Below are 23,238 nucleotides of genomic sequence, written 5' to 3'. Positions count from 1 at the left end.
CTCACTGGAATTCAGAAGAATGAGAGGGGATCTTATAGAAACATAATTATGAAAGGGATAGACAAGATAGAGGCAGGAAGGTTGTTTCCACTGGTAGGTGAGACTAGAACTAGGGGACACATAGCCTCAAGATTCAGGGGAATAGATATAGGAGAGATGAAGAGAAACTGCTTTTCCCAGAGAGTAGTGAAGCTGTAGAATTCTCTGCAAGGGAAGCAGTAGAGGCTACCTCATTAAATATATTTAAGACGAGCTAGATTTTTGCATAGTAGGGGAATTAAGGGTTATAGGGAAAAGGCAGGCAGGTAGGTGGATCTGAGTCCATGGCCAGATCAGCTATGATCTTATTGAATGGTGGAGCAGGCTCGATGGGCCAGATGGCCAACTCCTGCTAGAAATAAAGTACATAATTCCTTGAAAGTGCCATCAGATACAAGGTAGTGAAGAAGGCATTTGGCACACTGGCCTTCATCAGTGGGGGCATTGAGTATAGGAGCTGGGTTGTTGCAGTTGTATAAGATCTTGGGGCTGCACTTGGAGTATTGTGTACAGTTTTGGTCATCCTGTTAAGGGAAGTAGATTAAGCTGGAAAGAGTGCAAAGAAGATTTAAGAGAATGTTGCCAGAGTAGGGGCCTGAATTATAGGGAGAGGTTGGGTAGGCTAAGACTTTATTCATTGGAGTGTAGCAGACTGTATATAAAAAAAATTCGTGAGGGTCATTGGGTGAATGCAGTCCTCTTCTGCACGAAAGGGAATCAAAAACTAGAGGGTAAAGGCTTAAGGTGGGGTGGAATTAAAAAGGAACCTGAGGGGCAACTTTGCACAGAGGTTGGTGGGTTTATGGAATGAGCTGCTAGAGGAAGTGGTTGAGGCAAGTACAATAACATTTAAAAGGCACTTGGGTGCGTACATGGATAGGAAAGGCTTCGAGGGATATGGGCCAAATGCTAGCCTAGGTGGGCATCTTAGTTATCATAGATGAGTTGGGCCAATGGGCATGTTTCTGTGCTGTACAACTGACTTTTGCAAGGGTACTCAATCCTTTGGGCTTGGATCACCATCCACAGGCTGAAGTAGGCTGGGGTAGTTACTAGGACAGAGCCCCTGGACTGTCTGAGTCAAAACACCAGTTTGTTTCACTGCATGGCACCATTAGCAAAACTCCATCTTGGACCAGACCTACAAGGTCTCGAGCAGCCTTTGACGTGCTTTGGTGCTGAAGATGGTGGCCAGTGTGCTAGGCAGAGGGTTCTAACAACCACCCCAGCGGTGTTTCCAGTTTGAACCATTCATGGCTCTTAATACTGAGGTCAGGTGACATTAGTTGTAACAAGGCATTAGGTGTAGTAGTGATAACCAGGTGACAGTGACACAAAGGCAGAGCTGACAGATAACTCTTGCATCTTAGAGTATGTGTGTGTATATAAAAGTAAGGGTTTAAGAAATGAGGGAGTGGAGGGATTCGTCGGAGGTAACAGGGCAGAGCAATCGCTGGCAGAAACAGCATCTTTATCAGATCATTGTTTCAGTTGTTGTTCATGATAACTCCCAAAAGGAACAAAGAAATGCATATGAATCTAAGAAAAAAATGTGCAGAATTATGGGTGATTTGGGTTACTTAAACTGGGGAGTCTTTACAATGTCTGTGTGTAAGTAGACCAACTTTAACAGAACTGCTCAACCACATCATGGGAAAAGAACTAGAGCCGACAAAAGTGGGGGACGTCCAGACAATAGTGATCGTAACAGAATGTGCTCAAACCAATGTAAGAGTTTATGAATAGAAGATTATTCTGAAGTGCTGAGAAAAGAGCAAATGTAGCTAAACTGGTAAATGCATCCACAAACACTGAGGTAAAACAGTAAAGGAAATATGTTAAAGTGATCAACACATTTCAGAAATATGTGGGGAAGATTGCATTGATCTTCCTCTAAATGAGCTACATTTTACTATCAGTACGATGTGCTCTACCTCTGAAATCATTGCACTATAGACAACGGAATAAATTTTTGGGAGAGTGCAATAAGTTAATGGTACTATACAGTGTGATTAGCAGGACCAACAGGGTATGAATTTCTACATATTTTGCCAGAGCCAGTGCTTGAGCCTGGATATACGAGATAGGCTAACAGCTTTAAAGCTACAATTGTGGTTCAGTTGGCAGCAAAGCCACATCTGGTTCAGAAGGATCTTCATTCACATCTCACTCAAGAAGCATTTCATCATGTTCCTGACCTTCCAGTGAAGTAGTCAAAGTCAAGTTTATTGTCATATGCACAAGTGCAATGAAAAACTTACTTGCAGCAGTGTCACAGGCACAGAGCATCAGATACACAACATTCACATTGAGCTATACTGCACTGTTGGATGTTCAGTCTTTCACATTGGACATTTAACTGAATCTGCTCGTCTGGCGGAGGTGAAAATGTCATCTTGCAGCTTTGAAGAAAGGCTGAGGTATCTTCTCTGGCGTTCCAGGTCATCATTGTCCTTTAGTCACCACTGGTGACCTTCCTAAATGTTGATATTACTGACCAAGCAATATTGGACATTGACAGCATTCTCTTGGACTATTTGACCTGCTCATACTCCGGCCTTGACCTTGGTGGCTCCTGGGAGCTCTGTCTTCCCCCCCCCCCCCCCATTCAGCCTCTTGTGGGGTTCACTGTCTTCCCAGCTAAATTAACCCTTTTTTGCAGAAGACCCCGTGATCTGGGATAGGACCAATGAACAGCAGTGTATCAAGGAAATGTGATGAAAAACAATGGTTACTGATGTGAATCATGATGTCAAAGTTTTACTATAAAATATGTTCGTATAGTTTATTATTCCCCATATGTGATTTATACTTGCAGACTTCTACAGAATTACTGCGATTAATAGAAGTAAATCTTATTTTGGAACTTTGTCCTTGTCCACATCTCAGCTGCAATTATTTGAACACCGCAATTGAGTTAGAGACTTAAACGTCACTAATGACGTTCTATAGGGTGAGCTGGCTGTGTACATATTGACTGCTGTGATATCTTCATTGCAACATTGCCATGGATCACACTGTCAGTTTGGAGTTACATCATTGGCTTTGGTCCTTTGGACATCCTGACAGCTGCTACAGAAATACAAGCCTCTCTGTTTAACTAAGCTGCTGTCACCTGTCAAACTCTGCCATGCAAAACAACACTGTGGCCCTGCTGTATGGAGAGCCTCATCACATATTGTGTTGGTCCTGACTGATTTGACTAAGATATAGGTACTATGAAAAGCTATTTCAAAAACTAGTGTGATTGACTTGTGTGGTATTTTAAGCACTGTGTTTTTGATGCCTGATGGTGGCTTCTATGAATAAAATTTAAATACATACAGGGGAACTAAGGAACTACTCATTGACTTCAGAAAGGGGAAGTTGGGAGACTATGTGTCAGTTGTCATTGGTGGGTCAGGGGTGGAGGGAGTTAATAGCTTCAAATTCCTGGGCGTTAATATCTCAGGTGACCTGTCCTAGGCCCAGCACATTGGTGCAATCACTAAGAAGGGTGAGCCAGCACCCTTCTCAGAAGCTTAAGGAGATTTGGCATGTCACCAAACACTCTAACAAACTTCTACAGATGTACTTTTGGAAGTATTTTGACTGGTTGCATCATGGCCATGGCCTGGTACAGTAATTCCAATGCACAGGACCACAAGAGGCTGCAAAGAGCTGTGGACTCAGCCCAGTCCCTCATGGCCACAGCCCTCCCCACCACTGAAATCATCTTCAGGAGGTGATGCCTCAAGAAAGAGCCACCCATCATCAAGGATCCCCACCATCTGGGCCATGCCCTCTTCTCACTGCTACCGTCAGACAGGAGGTACAGAAGCCTGAAGTTCCACATCACCAGGTTCAGGAACAGCTACTTTCTGAAAAAACATCAGGTACTAGAACCGACCTGCACAACCCTAACCCTACCTCAGCAACGGAATGCCAGAGACCACCTCTTTCACTTGGACTTGTCTCTGATTGTGGTTTTGTTTTGCACTGATGTCTTGTTTTGTACAGCTTTTTTCTTCTTCACTGGCTTGTATAATTTATGTATAATTTATATTGTGGGTGTTGTCTGAACCTATACGTCTGTGATGCTGCTGCAAGCAAGTTTTTCATTGTACATGTACCTCACCGTACTTGTGCACGTGACAATAAACCCGGCTTGACTTGAGAAAGGAAGGCATGTTGACGAGCATGACAGAGTTGGAGAATATCAGAACATGAGTCAGCCCCTCAGACTGCTCTGCTATTCATTAAGATTGTGGCTGCTCTGATTTTGGCCTCAGCTCCACTTTCCTGTTTTTTCTCCACAACCTTTGTCTCCCGTAAATCCAAAACCCTTTCAATCTCTGCCCATGAGTACATTCAATGACTCGGTCTCCACAACTTTCTGGGGTAGAGAAGTTCTCCCTCACTCCATCTCACGTGGCCAACACCTTATTCTGAAAGGAGATGCCAGAGACTGCAGATGCTGGAACCTGCAGCAAAAACCACTGGAGGAACTCAGCAGGTCGAGCAGCATCTGTGGAGGGAGATGGGCAGTTGACGTTTCGGGTTGAGACCCTTCATCTGGATTGAAAGAGTCCTCCCAAACTCCTACACACACCCATACCCCATGCCTCTGTTTCTTCCCCCTCGCCCACCCACCATCTGCCCATCACCAACACGCTCCTCCCACTGAGTCCCCTCCCCCACTGTTCCCATCTGCCCTCCCCACTTCCCTTATTTGGTTCCACGCTCCACCTTCCTCTCCTGTCAGATCCCATCACCTGCAGCCCTCTGTCACCTCCACCTCCCAGCCTCTGTCACTACCCCCACTCTCCCCTCCTCCATCTATTTCCCCTCCTCACTTGGATCCACCCATCACCTGCCAGCTCTTTCCCTCACTTCTGTATACTGATTAGCTCCCCTGTCAGTCCAGATGAAGGGTCTCGACCCGAAACGTCGACTGTCCATTTCCCTCCACAGATGCTGCCTGACCCACTGAGTTCCTCCAGCAGTTTGTATTTTGCGCCTTACTCTGAAATTATGCTCCCCTACAAGTTTCAGACTCCACCACAACCACCCAAGAGGAACCATCCTCTCAACATCCACCCTGCAATCCCCCACAGGATCTTATGTTTCAATAAGGTCACCTATCGTCCTTCTAAACTGCATTGAGAATGGCCCATTCTTCTCATCCTTTCCTCATAGGACAACTCATTCATCTTAGGAATCCACCTACTGGACCTTCTCTGAACTGCAAGTATATCTGTCCAATAGAATACAGAACTATACACAGTGCTCCATTTGAGGTCTCACCAACACCCTATGGTTGAAACAAGCCTTCCCTAAATTTATACATCCCCTTGCAATAAAGGCCAACATTCCATTTCACTTCCTTATTACCTAGCTTGTTAGGTACAAGGAACTCTAGATCCCTCTGGCCGCAGTTCAATAACCTCTCTCCATTTAAATAATGCTCTTCCAATTTTCCCTCCAAAGTGGATGAACCCACAGTCTCCTCACCAAACTCCTTCTGCCAGACTTTGCCCATTCACTTGACTCTGAAATCACAGTGTGACCCATGGCAATGTTGTCTACATCCTTTGTAGGCTCTTTCTGTCTCCTTGACCATTGCTTCCCCAACTATCTCAATGTTAGCAAATTCCACAACAATACTCTTGATCACTTCCTCTCCAACAGTAACATGGAATTGGAGGGAACACATGTTGGACATAAGCACTGGCATAGACTTCTGTGACGTGTCTGAAACTCAATGCATTTGCTTTGGTCCCTATTTCCTTTCTGACAATGAATTGAGTCACACCACTCAGTGGGCTGAGAAAAAGTATTTATTGGATGGCTTTGAACAGAAAGCAAGCATGCACAAAGATGAAGAACATTAGAGCTTCTTGAGGCTCCCACCAGAGCTGGTTCCAGAAAGGAAGTCCTGGCACCCACTGACATGAAGCCCATCCCCATGACGAGTGACTCTGGGACCCATTGAGACCCCATGGCTGTGGACGTTGGTCCAGCAGTGAGGTGGTGGATCAGACCAGCTGTCTGGGCTGTGGTTTGACCCCAAGGGTGATGATGGTCTGACCGGTTATCACCAGCACTGGGGCCAGCACCCAGGACAAGGGTCGACACTCATTGTAAGGACTGGCACCCACCATGGTTGGTGGAGAGGGTGCTGGTGTGTGTAGGGTTGTGGGCATTAAAGTAACAAGCATCAGCTGAAGGTGGAGCAGCTGATGGGAGTCTCCATGGCAACCCGAGTGTTTCATTCTGAAGTGGTGCGATTCGGTCGCAAGGGAGTGGCTGAAGAATCATTCCACAGTCAACGGGAGCATCAGGACATGAAGAGCGAAGGGCAGAGGCCGTGAAGAGGGGGAGCTCATGGCGAGAGAACACACATCCCAGAGATTCCAACAGAAGACCCAGCAGCAAGTGGAGGTGTGGGTCACTGGTTCAGGGTCCCAGGGCAGACCTCGGGAGAGAACCCTGGAGCCAGTCTTTCTCTTCAGTACCGAGTCGTCACACGTTCTGTAAAGACACCAAATAAACGGAGATTTCAGATGTCACACTTTCACCTTTCCACTCACTGTCCAGTAAGAATATAAAAATGTTGTAGGTTTCACAAGCGAAATATCAACATCTGAAAACCCTCGTTGCTCAGGTTATGCCCTCCGCGGACTTGTTCACCAGTGCAAGTCGTTCTGCTCCATCCACCTTCAACCTGGAAACTACCTTAAAAGCCCAGTGTGGTATCTCCCATTCACTCCCAACTCAGCACAGACCAATGGTCACGGGGCTCAACATAGTTGCATTCACAACATGAATCCCTTCAAACAGAGCTATCGGGGACTAGGAAGCAAAGCTTCTTACCTGTGACAACTTTGGTTCTGTAAGAAAGAGAGAAAAGATAAAATAAGTTAGTGTTTGTCTTCAGACAGCCACATCAAATATAGTCACCATGGTATGATGTAGAAGATAAGGACCAATGCTCGATCGGGCAGTACAACCCCTCCAATACTCACTGAACTATGGCTATACTCAATCCCTTTCCTGTTCACTCCCTGCATCCATTGATTCCATTCATGTGGAAAATTCCATTGATTTCAGTGCTGTGTCGGCCTCAGAGGTGTGCGATGGGATAGTGTGGAGGGAGCTTTACTCTGAACCAACCCTGTGCTCTCCCTGCCCTGGGATTGTTTATTGGTAAATTGGCCACTGGATCAACTTGGGTTTCTCGCTCTCTCTGGATGAGATGTATTGGCCCTAGCACTGTGATCTCTCAAAGCGAGCGTCAAAGTCAGAATAAAACCAGATCAACTCACGTGCTCACAGAGGAGGCTGGACTCGTGCCTGCAACAGAGAGAAAAATCCAGGGTTGAACCAGGCACTGTGAAGATGCCCCATGGCACATTTCATAACATTCTTTTAAAGGATGAGGAAGCCTGGTCAGAGGGATCACAGACTGATCTCTCGCCCAGTGAAACACTACAGCATCTTCTCTCCCACCCCCCCAGCCCTCCAGCTCAGAGAAAGGGCACCAAGGCTTGGCAATGCCATCACTGCCAAGGACTCACACATGTCAGACATTGGCCGTATCCTGGCCATGACATCAAAGACCTGGAACCGCTACCTCTGTGGGCACATCATCTCCCAGTGGTAGAGGTTAGTGCCATCTTCTCAGAGAGGCTGGGCACGGAAGCTGCGGCCAGCAGTGCCCACCTCCTGCTCTCATGCTTTGTGTGTCAGGTCAGGCCGTCCAAGTCACAAGCAATCTGGAGCAACAAACAATCTGCTGGAGGAACTCAGCGGGTCGAGCAGCATCTGTAGGGGGGAGAGGTAAGGGAACTGTCGACATTTGGAGTCGGAGCCCTGCATCAGGACATGTCTGTCATCTGTCGTCAGTCCCTTCCACTGCCAGGGGGACACCAAACACAAACTAGAGGAACAGTACCTCGCATTCCGCCTGGGTAGTCTACGACCCGATGGCATGAACTTTGAATTCTCCTGGTAACTGCTCCCCCTCTGTCCCCTTTTCTCTCTCCTCCCGATCCACCAACCCCCATCACCCTCCTTCCCCTCCCCCACCCCTCTCCACCTGCCCACACACTCCACCCACTGGTTCCCCTCCCCACCTCCCTGCCTTTATTCTATGGTCCACCTTCCTCTCCTATCAGATTCCAACATCTTTAGCTCTTTGTCACTTCCACCTATCACCTCCAAGCTTCTGAAGCCATTTTAACCACCACCCCCCCTACCTCATGCCCATCACTCCCCTCACCAGGATCAATCTATCACCTGCCAGCTCTTGTTCCCCCCCCCTCCCTCCACCTTTCTATACTGGTTATCTCCCCTCTATCCTTCAGACCGGAAGAAGGGTCTCAACCCGAAACGTTGACTGCCCATTTCCCTCCCACAGATGCTGCTCGACCCACTGAGCTCCTCCAGCAGATTGTTTGATGCTTCAGATTCCAGCATCTGCCGTCTCGTGTTTCCATAATCCAAGTCACCATAGTCCGTGGCAGATGTTTGTTGGGTCTGGGTTAAACAATATGCTTCACACTAGTCAGCCTGAATGCACTCAGTAACTTACTGGAGTAGGATTGTGAAACTTTTGATGAGGAGCTTCCAGAAGTCAAGCTAGAGGACAAAAAGGATAATCATTAAAGTCGATCTCTTGCATTGTGCTGCTCCTTCCTCTGTCACCTATCCCCCCCACCCCTCCCCCAGCAGATGCCCACATAGCCTCCCTCCCCTCCCCCAAACATTCTCCAGCTTGGGTCTTGATTTCACAGAATCATCAGACTGTTGCAGCACAGGAGAAGGCCAATCTGCCCATCAAATCCGCTGGGTTCTGGTAGAACAACCTCATGTCCCATTGCCTCATGGCCTTGCAAATTACTCTCCCACAAATGTCCAACCACTCCCCTCTGAGGGCAGAGACAGTTTCCACTGTTGCACAGACGGTGAGTTCCACAGCCACCGCTCTCTGACTTAAAAAGGTTTCTCCTCACGTCTCCTTTGTATCTTTTGCTGAAAAATTTAAACCTGAGTACCCTGGGTTTTGAACCCTCTGTAAACGGGAATAGCTTCCAACCGTTTTCTTAACCCATGGTGATGTGGTCCCCGTGATAAGATCTCCTCTCAAACCTTGTTTCCTCCATGGGGAAGAGCCCATTTTCTCCAGGCCAACCCTGGAGCTGAAGTCCTTCATCCCTGGAATTGTTCCAGTGAATCTTTTCAGGTTTGCAGCTTTATTCCCAGATTTTTCATAGTTTGTGTGTGTGTGTGTGTATGTATATAAAAGAATGTGTGTGTATGTCACTGCCTGTATGGATTGTGTGTGTTTATGTGTGTGTATGTATGTGTGTAAAAGAGTGTGTGTGTGTCACTGACTGTATTTGTGTGTGTGTGTGTGTGTGTGTGAAAGAGAGCGAATCCGTGCATGTTGCTGACTGTAGTTGTACGTGTGTGTATGTATGTGTGTGTATGTGATTCCGTGTATGTGTGTGACTGTGTGAATGTGTGTGACTACAATTGTATGCAAATATGTGTGACTGTGTATGAATGCAACAGTGTGTGTGAGACTGGGTGTGAGTTCATGTGTGGACGTGAGGATGTGTGCGAATGCACATACGTGTCTGTACACGTACGTGTATATGTCCGCATGTGTGTATATGTGTGTGTGTATATGTGTATGTATGTGCGTGTATGAATCTATGTGTTTGAGTCTGCATATAATAGTGGGTGCTCACATGTGACTGTGTGTACAATTGTGTATGATTGTTGTTACTGTATGAATGTAATAGTCTGTGTGGCATTGTGTGTGTCTGTATGTGTCCGTGTGTGTCCGTGTGTGTGAGTGAGAGATGAGAAGGTGTGATGTAAAAGGGATGGTGTGTGCGAGACCCAAGAGATATGTGATAGGGCAAGACAGTGGAGGTGGTGAGAGTGAGAAGTGCTCAGAGAGTCAATGGCTTTGATCCTTGAGTTTGATGGAGGAAACCGAGTCTCACTCTCGACTGTACGTTGGACAACCAGTGTGGTAACACAGGCAGCAGGAGGACTGGGAAGTGTGGTGAATTAGACTGGGTGTCTCCAATGCAGATGGAAGCTGACTCCGTGCCTTTGGATGAGGCAGGGAATGAGGCTCAGGCTACAAGGAAACCCAGAGGTAAGTGTGCAGATAGTCCAACCAAGCTGAGGTTAAGGTGAATGAAGTTAAGGTGAATGAGGGCAGGCATTGAGAGCGGACACACATACACAACATTGGCTGGTGCTGTGAAAGAGGTGAACTCCATGTGGATCGACACACAGGGGCACTGGAGGAACTCAGTGGGTCGGGAAGCACCTATGGAGGGAAATGGACAGTCGACATTTCGGGTCAAGACCCTTCATTAGGACCAGAAAGAAAGGGGAGATAGCTGGTATAGAGAGGTGGGGGAAGGGATGGAGCAAGAGCTGGCGGGTGTTAGGTGGATCCGGGTTGGGGGGTTGATAGGCAAATGTTGGAGGGGGAGAGTGTGAATGATGTAAGAAGCTGGGAGGTGATAGGTCGAAGTAACAAAGGACTGAAGAAGATGGAATCTGATAGGAGAGGACAGTGGACCATGGAATAAAGGGCAGGAGGCAGGGAGAGGAACCAGAGGGGGGAGTGTGTGGGTGATGGGCAGATCGAGAGGGCAGGAGATGGGAAGAGAAGGGGTGATGGAGGCTGGTGGGATAAGGAATAAAAAGGGGGTCAGAGGGGAGTCGTTACCAGAAGTTAGAGAAATAGATGTTGATACCGTCAGGTTGGAGACTCCCAAGGCAGAATATGAGGTGCAGTTCTTCTAATCTGCGTCTAGCATCAACTTGGCAGTAGAGGGGGCTGTGGACAGACATGTTGGTGTGGGAATGGGAAGCGGAATTAAAATGCTGGCCACTGGGAGATCCCAGCTGGTATGGTAGACAAAGCGAGGGTGCTCGGCGAAGCGGTCCCCCAATCTGCCTCGGGTCTCCCTGATGTAGAGGAGGCTGCACCGGGAGCACTGGATGCAATAAATGTCACTGATGGATTCACATGAAGGACTGCCTCACCTGGAAGGGTTGTCTAGGGCCCTGAATGGTGGTGAGGGAGGAGGTGTAGGGACAGGTGTAGCACTTAGAGCAGTTGCAGGGACAAGTGCCTGGAGGGTCATCGGTGGGGAGGGACCAGTGGACAAGAGAGTCATAGAGAGCACCATCCCTGCAGAAAGCAGAGAGGGGAAGGGAGGGGAAGATGTGCCAGGTGGTGGGATCTTGTTGGAGATGGTGGAAGTTGTGGAGAATGGGAAATAGAAGAGATATAGGTGAGGGCTCCATCGATAGCAGTTGGAGGAATACCCCGCTTTCTGAAAAAGGAGGACATCTCAGATGTCCTGCAAGGTGAAGTCTATGTAGAGTTGGGTAGGAAATGGGCATCAGTTTGAGAAGCACCAACATGATTCAGGATGATCAAACACAGAACAGATGAAGTTTCGATTTTGAGGAGGAGATGATGGCATTTCTGAAGAGAAAGGGGACAGAATCAGAAGAGTGAATCATTTATAACAGCAACTGATAGGCCATTTGGCCCAACTATGTTTATGAATTCACAGAGGAGTGGGGAGTCTAGGTTAATCAGCAGGTTATGAGTGTTGGGATAAAACCAGAGAATTACATAGAACATGGAACAGTACAGCACAGGAACAGGCCCACGATGTCTGGTGAAAATAATACCCAATTAAACTAATCCCTTCTGCCCACACATGGTCCATATCCCTCCATTTTCTGCACATTCATGTGCCTTTCTAAAAGCCTCTTAAATGCTTCTATCGTATCTGCCTCCACCAATACCCCTAGCAGTGTATTCCAGGCACCAGTGTCAGAAAATCTGCCCCTGCACATCCCCTTCAGACTTTCTCCCTCTCATCTTAAAGCTACACCCTCTAGTATTTCTCCTCTGGGATAAAGATTCTGGCTATCCACACCTCTGGAGATTCTCAGCAAAGGAGGAGAGGGAAACAGCCAACATTTCAGGTCAGTGAACTTTCATTGTGCAACATCGTTCTCCGACGACAGATATTGAACCAGAGAGATTCACGGTTTTCAAATGTAGGCAGTTTGAGAGAGGTGGAAGGTTTTGGGTGGGGTTCTGGGTAGGGACTGCAGGAGAGAAGCAAAGTCCTGCTCACCCACATGCTTTGCTCACAAAGTAGGGCTTAGATGGTCCTCGTGCTCCCATCTGCAGTCACTTGTGCCTCCCTTTGATGACCACCTCCCACTTGTGCTCACCTTTGATTACCACCTGCCAGGAGAACTTTGTACTGGTTGATCTCAGCTTCCAGCTTCATCTTGATGTTAAGGAGCCTATCGTATTCGTTGTTGTGGCGCACCAGTTCATTCCTGACACTTGCTAGTTCACCCTCCAGCTGTCTGATTCTGAGCTGTAAATTCTGAAGGTCCCTGGCATACGATGCCTCTGTTTCATCCAGAGTGTTGTTCAGTGCGTTCACCTGAAAGTACAAGGTCACCTCAGTCAGTCTGATGGCCTGTCTGAATGGGCTGCTCAGAACCGGTTTCAGCAGCAAGGACATTGAAGGGGCTTTAGGAGTATGAAGGTTACGATGCTGGATTCTCACCTGGACACATGACCCACCACCTCAGCTGAGGAATTGATTAAATCTGGGCCAAACATTGCTTACCATGGACCAGGCTGTGGGAAACCTCCCTCTCTGACACCCTTTAGGAAGGAGATCTGCCAATCTGGACAATGCATCACCCCAAACCCACAGTCAGTAGACCAACACCAAACAGCCCCCGAAATAGCCCATCAAGCCACTCAGTACAAGGGACATCAGGGCAGGGATCAGTGATGCTCACACCCTGAGCGCAAAAGTAAAATTCTAGTTAACTATTCAACTCAAACAAGCGGACTGTGTATTGGCAAAAGTCACTTACATTTCCAAGTAAGCCGTTATATTCAGCTTCAAGACCCTGCAATTGGTGACGATACTGAGACAGCTCGGCTTTAGCACCGGAGATAGCCTGGTCATTCTGAGCGATCTCTACTTCTTTAATTGACAGCTGAAAGAAAATGCGAGAGATTAGAGGGAATGGACATGAGGCAGCTGACCTCAAGTTGACAAGGTGCTGTCCAGATGGTAACCAAGAACATAAACCCATCCACAATGGGACTGTTGGCACTGACTGCCTTCAGCAGTGAGGTCAAAGCATCTCATTGAGAGCTTTGTAGAAACACTCAGAATTCAAACATAGAGTCCTTCAATTCCATGCAGGTCTGAGAGAACAGAGGCTGTTAGGTCAGTGAACAATTACTGGGCCACTAGATGTGCAGAAACTCCTTGGTATGACTTCATTGTCCAAGCTGAGCCCATGAGGGATTGCAGTGCTTTGGAGGAAAATAAACTGCATTTATCTAGTAACTTCCACAACCTCAGGATGTCCCACAGGTCTCCAGCCTGAGTGCCACCCTTCTGAGGTTTCACTGTGCCAGGGAATTAATCACTGGGAAAAGGAAGGAGCCATTGGACTCGACTCCACTTCCTAAAACACAACGTGATCCAGTTCCTTGAGGAAGCCACTTAGCCAGTGAATCAGGGAAGTCTACAGTCTACCAGGACTGAGAACACTAACACTGGGCTGCTTCAAGATGGAATCAGGAAGAATCAGATACTCTGGAGTAGGAGTTTGTTCCAATCCCACAGTGAATTACTGGTGAGCTCTCTGGGATCAGTCATTACACTTCACTTAGCGCTGGGAGTTAGCTTGCTAAATCAGAGAGTAGTCAAATGCAGAAAGGATTCTGACATGTTAGGACAGTGGGCCACACTGCAGATGCAGTGACCTGCACATTGGTGGGACCAACACTGAATGCAAGTACAGTCAGTAGGGAACAGGTCTGAATGAGATGGAGAAAGATCCAAGTGTTAGGGTGCATGGATCACTGGCTGGTGACCAATGGAGAGCACTTTTCTGAAGTGATAGTGTTATGTTATTAACAGAACCAGCTGACAAATCAAAGAACACAATTCTGTTGCTATACAGCTCCCTTGTTGGATGCACTGTATGCTGTGCCCAGTCCTAGACTCCCTGAAGAGTGGGTGATACAGTGGCCTTAGAAACCATCCATAGAGTTTCACAAAGGATTCCCACTTAAAAGAACTTAAACTACTCAACGATTCAAGGACTTTGGCCAATTTACTTCCAAGTAGTCAGGACAGGAAAGACCCAACAGACGTCGAATCAGGTAATTAAAGGCTTGCATAGCCTGCCTATGGAGATGGGTTGCTTTCTAGTTCAATACAACAGAAGGGAGTTTCTAACCACTGGGGACAGACTGGAGCTGTTGGATCTTTGCCCAAAGTCATATGCCCATAGAATGTGTTGCCAGCTGTTACTGGGAATGCTGATGTTCCTTTTGATGGGGAGCCTGTCTAGTCCTGGGACCTGGGGTGGAGATCACATCAGTTGGAAATATTTTTCTTGATTACACTAGGTCCATGTGGCTCCTGGATGGGTTTTGTTCCACTGAGAAAGTTGGGGTGGAATTTCTCTGAGGGTTTTATTGTGGTTCACTCAGAGCATATCCTGGATGTGGGAGTGTGGGGAAATTGGCGATGCTGTGGTTTGCAGAGGAATTGCCCAGTTAGGGAGCTCCAACTATCACCGTGGATAGGCCAGCAATGTAACACGTCCTCCACAGCCCACTGCCCTCCCTCGAGCAGTATCACATAACGATGTTCAGATTAACCAGTCCCATATTGTCCTAGGGTTTGAGCTGCCGCTAATGGCCAGTCCAATCCTTACCTGTTCCTTGTACCACTTATCCATCTCTGCTTGGTTCTGATCAGCAAGAACAGTGTACTTCTCCCTGAGTTCTGCTAGGACTGCATTCAGATCAGGGGTTGGAGCTGAGTCCACCTCAACCTGCACCTCTTGGGTCTTCTGCTGCCGCAACATCTTCAGTTCCTGAAATACAAGGCAACAGAAGGCTGGATCAGTACAACCCACTGGTGACTGGCAATGCACAAAGGAGTTTCATAACCCTTATTGGTGTCACAGTGCTGTGTGTGCTGAATACTGCAAGAAAAATAGGGGCCGAAGTCTACAAGTTACATCAGGATTAAAGTCAAGTCAATGGATGGAACCAGGTCAACCTTGGTGTCTTGTGAAACCTGCTCCCCCAGCATTCATACTTCCTGAATCACAAGTCACGCATAACCCTCACCACTGGCACCAGTTATCATAAAACCCCAGCACTAGGGGCAGCACCTAGCCCTTGTACAAACCCCCTCGCCTGAACTCCACCCCACTTCATTAATATGAGGGAGCACCACCCTGTCTTTGTACCACCTCACTACAGGCACTAGGAGGCACCACCCTGTCATTGTACAAACCCAACATTGGCCCCAGGGACCACACTGGTCACAACAAAAAGAACAGGGTTGTTGTGGGTGACTTTAACTTCCCCGATATAGGCTGCAACCTCCTTAGTACAAGAGGTTTAGACAAGGCAGGATTTCGGTAGCGGCACTTAAGGCGGTTTCTTAAATCAGTTTGTAGGTGGTCCAACTAGAAGAGAGGCCGTACTGGACTTGTTGGGAAATGACCCTGACCAGGTGACTGACCTTTCTGTGGGAGAACAGTTAGGAAACAGTGACCACAAGTTTTAAGATAGCTGTGCATAAGCATGGACCTTGCGGGAGAGTATTAAGTTGGGGCAGGACAAACTATGAGAGCATTAGGCAGGAACTAGGAAAAGTTAATTGGGAACAGTTGTTTTTTCGGAAATCCACATCTGACATGAGGAGGGTGTTTAAAGACCAACTGCACAGAGTACAGGACAGGTATGTTCCAGTAAGGAGGAAGGACAAGGATGCCAAGGTAAGGGATCCTTGGATTACGAGAGAGGTGGTGAATTTAGTCAAGAAGGAAAAGGAAGTGTATATGGAAGGTTTAGGAAGCAAAAATCATTTGAGGATTATAAAGAAGCTAGAAAAGGACTCAAGAAGGGAATTAGGAGATCCAGGAATCCCAAGGCACTCTACACCTACATTAAGAGCAAGAGGATAAGTAGGGAGATGGTAGGAACACTCAAGGATAAAGGAGGGAACGTGTGCTTGGAGGAGGATGTGGGTGAGGTCCTAAATGAGTACTTTGCATCAGTATTTATCTAGGAGAAGGACATGGAGAATAACGAGATCAGTGTGGAGCATGCTAATATGCTTGGGCATTTTGAGATTAAGGAAGAGATATTGTTGGCTCTCTTGAGGAACATTAAGGTGGATAAGTCCCCAGGCCCTGATGGGATATATCCCAGGTTATTGAGAGAGGCAAGAGATGAGATTGCTGGGGCCTTGACCAATATCTTCGTGTCCTCTCTAGCCACAGGTGAAGTCCCAGATGACTGGTGAGTAGCTAATGTTGTTCCATTATTCAAGAAGGGAAATAGGAATGATCCTGAAACTATAGATCGGTGAGTCTCACGTCAGTGGTAGGGAAGTTACTAGGGAGGATCCTTAGGGATAGGATTTATGAACATTTGCAGAGCCATGGCTTAATTCAGGACAGCCAGCATGGCTTTGTGCGGGGCAAGTTGTGTATTACTAATTTGACTGAGCTTTTCGAGGAGGTGACGAGGGTGATTGATGAAGGTAGAGCTGTGGATGTTGTCTACATGGACTTTAGTAAGGTGTTTTACAAGGTCCCACATGGTAGGCTCATCCAGAAGACTGAGATGCATGGGATCCACGGTGACTTGGCTGTTTGCATTCAGAATTAGCTTGCCCATAGAAGATAGAGAAAAGTGGTCGACGGGACTTATTCTGGCCAGAGATCTGTGACGAGTGACATTCCACAGAGATCCGCACTGAGACCTCTGCTGTTTCTGTTTTAGATAAATGACTTGGATGAAAATATGGATGGGTGGACAATACAAAGATCGGTGACGTTGGGGATAGTGTAGAAGACTGCCAGAGGATACAGTGGGATATAGACCTGGCCAAGTGTGAGGTGTTCCACTTTAGGAGATCACACGTAAAGGGACAGTACAGAGTTAATGGCAGGACCCTTAACAGTGATGACGTACAGAGGGATCTTGGGTTCCAAGTCCATAGCTCCCTGAAAATGGCTGCATGGGTTGATAGGGTGGTAAAGAAGGCGTATTGCATGCTTGCCTTCATTAGTCGAGGCACTGAGTTCACGAGTCAGGAAGTTATGTTGCAGCTTTCCAAAACTCTAGTTAGGCCGCATCTGGATTATTGCATTCAGTTCTGGTCACCCCATTATAGGAAGGATGTAGAGGATTTAGAAAGGGTACAGAAGAGGTTCACCAGGATGCTGCCTGGATTAGAAGGCATGTGCTATAAGGAGAGGTTGGACAAACTTGGGTTGTTTTCTCTGGAGCAGCGGAGGCTGAGGGGAGACCTGATAGAAGTTTATAAGATTATGAGGGGCATAGATAGAGTAGTATCTTTTTCCCAGGGTTGAAATGCTTAATACTAAAGGCCATACATTTAAGGTGAGAGAGGGGGAAAGTTCAAAGGAGATGTGTGGGGCAAGTTTTTTTCACACAGAGAGTGGTGGGTGCCTGGAATGCGCTGCCAGGGGTGGTGGTGGAGGCAGATACAATAGAGGCATTCAAGAGGCTCTGAGATAGGCACATGAATGTGCAGGGAATGGAGGGATATGGACATTGTGTAGGCAGAAGGGATTAGTTTAGTAGGCTTTTAACTACTAGTTTAATTAGTTCGGCACAACATCATGAGCTGAAGGGCCTGTTCCTGTGCTGTACTGTTCTATGCTCTATGCTCCATATTCTATGTATAGCCCCTCCCCTGTCATTGTATAACCCCTCCCCCCATTGGGATAAGGACCCATCCTTGCCATTGACCAGCCTGACCACTTGTTCTGAGGAGACTCTCCAACCTAACATTTCTTTTTTTCTGTGGTGCTGCTGTTGCATCAGGAGGTTCCATTGTTCATTGACAGAGGGAGTCACACATCAAGTGCCACATTACAGGGAGGGATTACACAAACTGGGATTCCGGTCCACGGGCTGCAGAAAGTGATGAGGCTTTTCCCTGAAGCTTTCAACAGTGAATGGTACCTTGTGGGGCGGACAGCAAAGATGCTGTTCCTTCTTGTCGGGGAGTCTGAGACAAGGGACAGAGCTTCTATATTAGAAACTGTGTGAACAAGCTTGGAGTGAGAGAAGTGAGAATGGCCTCAGAGTGAGGGTGTGAGAGGGTGAGGGAGTGAATAGGGTCTCAGAGTGAGGGTGTAAGGGAGTGAGAACGGACAGGAGTGAGGGAGTGGGCATGGGCTGGGGTAGTGAAGCTGTGTGTGTGTGAGTGAGAAGAGTGTTGGGACGAGGGGTGAGGGAGTAGGTTCTCGGAGTGAGGGTGTAAGGGAGTGAGGGAGCAGGATCTGGGAGTGAGGGAGTAGGGTCTGGGAGTGAGGGAGTGGGAATGGTCTGGAAGCGAGGACGTGCGCTCTGGGCTGACGCAGCCACCGGTTTGGATCACTCCTTGTTTCATTCACTCCCACAATGGGCAAAAACCAAGTAGCCATTTGGATGGCTTCAGTTGCCCATTGGCTGGGGCAGGTTATAAACAGTATCCCTGCTCTCTGAAGGTTGGAAGACACTCATTTGCTGAGAGCGAGGGGTCTCCCAGCAGGGTCGATACTTCCTGGTGTGACTGTAAATCCCAGAGTGCTACAACAGGACACCCACCTCATCGTGATTCTTCTTCAGGAAGGAAATCTCGTCCTCCAGCCCACTGATTTCACTATTCAGGTTGCCTTGTAGCTGCAGGTAGGTATCCTTCAGCTGGTGAAGCCCATCAATATCATTCTCCACGGACTGCCTCAGCATCAGTTCTGTCTGCCACCTGGAACAGAGAGGACAAACATCACCACAAGACCAGGGACCAGCCTAGTCAGGTGGATTGAACAGGTTTGGACTTTATTCCTTGGAGCACAGAAGAATGAGGGGAGATTTGATAGAGGTTTATGAAATTATGAGGGGTATAGACAGAGTAAATGCGAGTAGGCTCTTTCCACCTAGATTAGGAGAGATAAGTACAAGAGGACATGGCTTTAGGGTGAAAGGGGAAAGATTTAGGGGGAACATTAGGGGTAACTTCTTCAGTCAGAGAGTGGTGAGAGTGTAGAATGAGCTGCCATCTGACGTGGTAAATGCGGGCTCACAAGTTTTAAGAATATATTGGATAGATACATGGATGGGAGAGGTCTGGAGGGTTATGGACTGGTTGCAGGTCAATGGGACTAGTGGAATAAAGTTTCGGCACAGACTAGAAGGGCCGAATGGCCTGTTTTCTGTAGTGTTCAATGGTTCTATGGTTCTAGTCCTTCTCAGTCCCACTGCTGAAACCCTTGCTTTCCTCTGAACCAATCCCCAGCTGGTATCTCAGTGAGCCTGTGCTCATTGAGCTCTACTGCCTTATCCTGAATTGGCAGCAAGTCCCACTCTCTGTTCCTCTGGATTGCACTGATCGGTATTGGTATTGGTATTGGTTTATTATTGTCACTTGTACTGAGGTACAGTGAAAAACCTGTCTTGCATACCGATCGCACAGGTCAGTTCATTACACAGTGCAGTTACATTGAGTTAGTACAGAGTGCATTGAGGTAGTACAGGTAAAAACACTAACAGTACAGAATAAAGTGTCACAGCTACAGAGAAAGTGTAGTGCAATAAGGTGCAAGGTCACAACAAGGTAGATCGTGAGGTCAGAGAATTGTACATTCTCTTCCCAGCTTTCCTGACATCCTTGCCTCTGGAATCAATTCCTCACCTACAACCCTGCAAGATCTCAGCTTGGTGCTTACCCCAGTCTTCATAGCTTTCATTGGTGACTGTGTCTTAATTTGTCTGGGCCTTTAATTCTTGAGTTCCCTCCATGGATTGAGTGGGAAGCATTCTAACCAATTGCATCACGGCCTGGTATGGGTACTCCAAGAGGCTACAGACAGTAGTGGACACAGCCAGTTCCATCACGGGTACAGCTCTCCCCACCGCCGACGACATCCACAAGAGGTGATGTCTCAAGAAGGCGACATACACCATAGGGGATCCCCACCCATCCAGGCCACACCCTCTTCTCGATGCTGCCATCAGGCAGGAGGTACAGGAGCCTGAAGACCCACACCCCAAGGTTCAACAACAGCTTCTTCCCCACTGCTGTCAGGTTCTTGAACCCACCTGAAAAACCCTAATTCTACATTGGACGATATTTCCCACAACTTGCACTAATGTTTTATGTTTATTCTAGTTTATTCTGTTGTGTAAGTTATGTATAATGCACGTTAAGTTAAGTTTATGTAATTTGTGTTTTTCGTGTCTGTAACGTACTGTGCTGCTGCTGCAAAAAGCTCATTTTCAAGGCATTTATACCATAGGTATGAAAGCCCGTGACAATAAACTCAAAGATACTTGCTGAGCTTTGGGTCACCTGTTCTAATCATAGCTCATGACAGCTGTCTGGACAAGCAAACAGGACATCTCACTATAATTTCTCTTGAGCCAGATTATGTTCTTAAATTGGTACATTGGTTTATTATTGTCACTTGTACCGAGGTACAGTGAAAAACTTGTCTTGCATACTGTCCATACAGATCATTTCATTACAACAGTGCATTGAGGTAGTACAAGTTAAAGCAATAACAGTGCAGAATAAAGTTACAGAGAAAGTGCGGTGCAGGCAGACAATAAGGTGCAAGGTCATAATGGGGTAGATTGTGAGGTCAAGAGTCCATTTTATCGTACTAGGGAACCGTTCAATGGTCTAATAACAGTGGGATAGAAGCTGTCCTTGAGCCTGGTGGTATGTGCTTTCAGGCTTTTGTATCATCCGCCTGATGGGAGGGGGGAGAAGAGAGAATGTCCGGGGTGGGTGGGGTCTTTGTTGGCTGCTATACCACAGCAGCGAGAAGTGTAGACAGAGCCCATGGAGGGGAGGCTGGTTTCTGCAATGTGCTGAGCTGTGTCCACAACTCTCCGCAGTTCCTTGAGGTCACGGGCAAAGCAGTTGCGATGATGCATCTGGATAGGATGCTTTCTATGTTGAATGATAAAATTTGGTGAGGGTCAAAGGAGACATGCTGAATTTCTTTAGCCTCCCGAGGAAGTAGAGAAGCTGGTGAGCTTTCTTGGTCGTGCCGTCCCTGCCTTAATCCAGCTACATCTATGGTTGGGAACACAAGAGGCTACAGATGCTGGAATCTGGAGCAAAAAACCAAACTGCTGGAGGAACTCAGAGGGTCAAACAGCATCAGTGGTGGTAAGAAGGGTCATCAATTGTCCATTTCCCCCCACAGATGCTGCCTGACCTGCTGAGTTCCTCCAGCAGTTTGTGTTTTAGCTACATCCATCATTGTTAAGATGAGGCAGAATTCCCGAGAGTTATCCCTGACCTACGTAAGGATTCCCAGTCCATGAAGTGCCATGGCTGGGATTGAAAGAAAAGGAATGAGGTCACTTACTTGTTTCTGAAGTCTTCAGCAGCCAGCTTGGCATTGTCAGTCTCCAGGGCGATACGAGCATTGTCCATAATGGCATTAACAATCTGGGGGAAATGCAAGGACCAGTGTCAAGAGGGTGGAGAGGTTGAGGGGAACATCTGCAGAGAAAATCCTCCATTTCCAGTGGAAAAATCTGTGAGTGCACTGCCTCCCAAAGTGCCTGGCTGCCCAGGTGGATCTACCGACTGCAGTGGTGGGGGTATAACACGACCCAGCAGCCTGGCTCCTGGCTCCTTTGGAAATGCGCACAGACTGAAACAGGAAACAGAACTACACGCTGCCTTGGGAAAGCAGCCAACATAATCAAGGATCCCTCCCACCCCCGACATTCTCTCTTCTCCCCGCTCCAGTTGGGCAGAAGATACAAAAGCTTGAGAGCACGTACCACCAGGCTCAAGGACAGCTTCTATCCTGCTGTTATCAGACTCTTGAATGGACTTCCCATAACGTGTCTGCGTGGGTTTCCTCTGGGTGCTCTGGTTTCCACCCACATTCCAAAGACGTACGGATTAGGAAGTTGTGGGCATGCTATGTTGGCGCCGGAAGCATGGCGACACTTGTGGGCTGCCCCCAGAACACTCTATGCAGAAGATGCATTTCACTGTGTTTTGATGTACACTTGACTAATAAAGAAATCTTATCTAAAAGATGAACTCTTGATCTCCCAATCTACCTTGTTGTGGCCCTTGCACTTTATTTGTCTACCTGCACTGCACTTTCTCTGTAACTGTAACACTTTGTCCTGCATTCTGTTCTCTTTTTACTGCCTTAATGTACTTATGTATGGAGTGATCCGTCTGGATGCATTTTCACTGTATCTGGCTAAATGTAACTATAATAAGCTTCGCCCTGTTCGACACACTGGTGTCAACAGACACTCTGTGATAATTCGGTCCTACCTTTTGTTGTAGAGGCCTGACTGTGCTGTTGTAAACGGACCAGTCGAATCCTTCGATGGTTTTGGCGGAAGAGAACTCCCGAATTTGCATCTCTAGTTCCTTGTTGGACACTTCCAGCGAGCGGACCTTCTCCAGGTACTTGCTGAGACGGTCGTTGAGGTTCTGCATGGTATTTTTCTCATTGTTGATCACACCGCCACCAGACACGATGGAGAACGAGCTGGAACTAAGACCTGAGCCGATCCCAGCTGCGGAACCCAGGCCAGAAATCCCTCGCCGATAGCTCAGCGAGGAGATGCTGGCTTGTGGCCGGGAGCCGTAGCTCTGCATCGACAGACTAGTGAAGGTCGGGCGCTGCAAAGATTTGCCAACCAAGCGCCCCGAACCTCCACCGATGCTGCTGGTGCTACTGAAGGAATAGCCTGACCTACGGATGTTTGACATGGTGCCGCAAACGAATGGAACAGGTCAGCCGGTTGTCGAGAGGAGAGCAGTGCGGTGCGAGATCTAAGCTTCGTTCTGAGAGCTCAGCGACCGGCGTCTTCGGATCGCCCCCTCTTATACAGTGCAGGGAGGAAGGCAGGGTTAGCTCAGACGTCAGGCACACCCACAGTTTAAGGGGCACACCCACAACCTACAATACACGACCTGTTCTTCACTTGTGTCCAATTCCCTCAGGCTCCGACTGAGATGTATTAACGTGCTGCACCACACAAGGAGATTGTATTACTGATCCATCAAGGACAGCTTC

General features: G+C 47.6%; 1 protein-coding gene across 1 annotated transcript; it reads right to left on the bottom strand.

Moving 5' to 3' along the window:
• Positions 1-5,840: 5,840 nt before the first annotated feature.
• On the bottom strand, positions 5,841-23,030 carry LOC127584977 (keratin, type I cytoskeletal 18-like). Its single transcript, XM_052042061.1, has 10 exons — positions 22,488-23,030; positions 21,550-21,632; positions 18,779-18,935; positions 14,851-15,012; positions 12,982-13,107; positions 12,316-12,536; positions 8,615-8,661; positions 7,347-7,374; positions 6,895-6,911; positions 5,841-6,552 (listed from the first exon to the last, which is right to left on the bottom strand). Exons 1-10 carry the CDS (start codon positions 22,929-22,931, stop codon positions 6,530-6,532), a joined length of 1,308 nt encoding a protein of 435 aa, XP_051898021.1. The 5' UTR covers positions 22,932-23,030; the 3' UTR covers positions 5,841-6,529.
• Between the last annotated feature and the right edge of the window lie 208 nt (positions 23,031-23,238).

This window comes from Pristis pectinata, chromosome 31 (assembly GCF_009764475.1).
Source record: "Pristis pectinata isolate sPriPec2 chromosome 31, sPriPec2.1.pri, whole genome shotgun sequence".
Lineage (NCBI taxonomy): Eukaryota > Metazoa > Chordata > Chondrichthyes > Rhinopristiformes > Pristidae > Pristis > Pristis pectinata.
The sequence above is the reverse complement of the archived record's forward strand: the minus strand, read 5'-3'. Positions and strand labels throughout refer to the sequence as shown.

Excerpts from the sequence above, each read along its gene's own strand:
- LOC127584977 (XM_052042061.1), bottom strand. The coding sequence starts at position 22,931 with ATGTCAAACATCCGTAGGTCAGGCTATTCCTTCAGTAGCACCAGCAGC. Across the intron at positions 18,936-21,549 it reads GCTGAAGACTTCAGAAACAA|GTGGCAGACAGAACTGATGC; the intron begins GTAAGTGACCTC and ends TCTCTGTTCCAG. Across the intron at positions 12,537-12,981 it reads ATAACGGCTTACTTGGAAAT|GTGAACGCACTGAACAACAC; the intron begins GTAAGTGACTTT and ends TTGTACTTTCAG.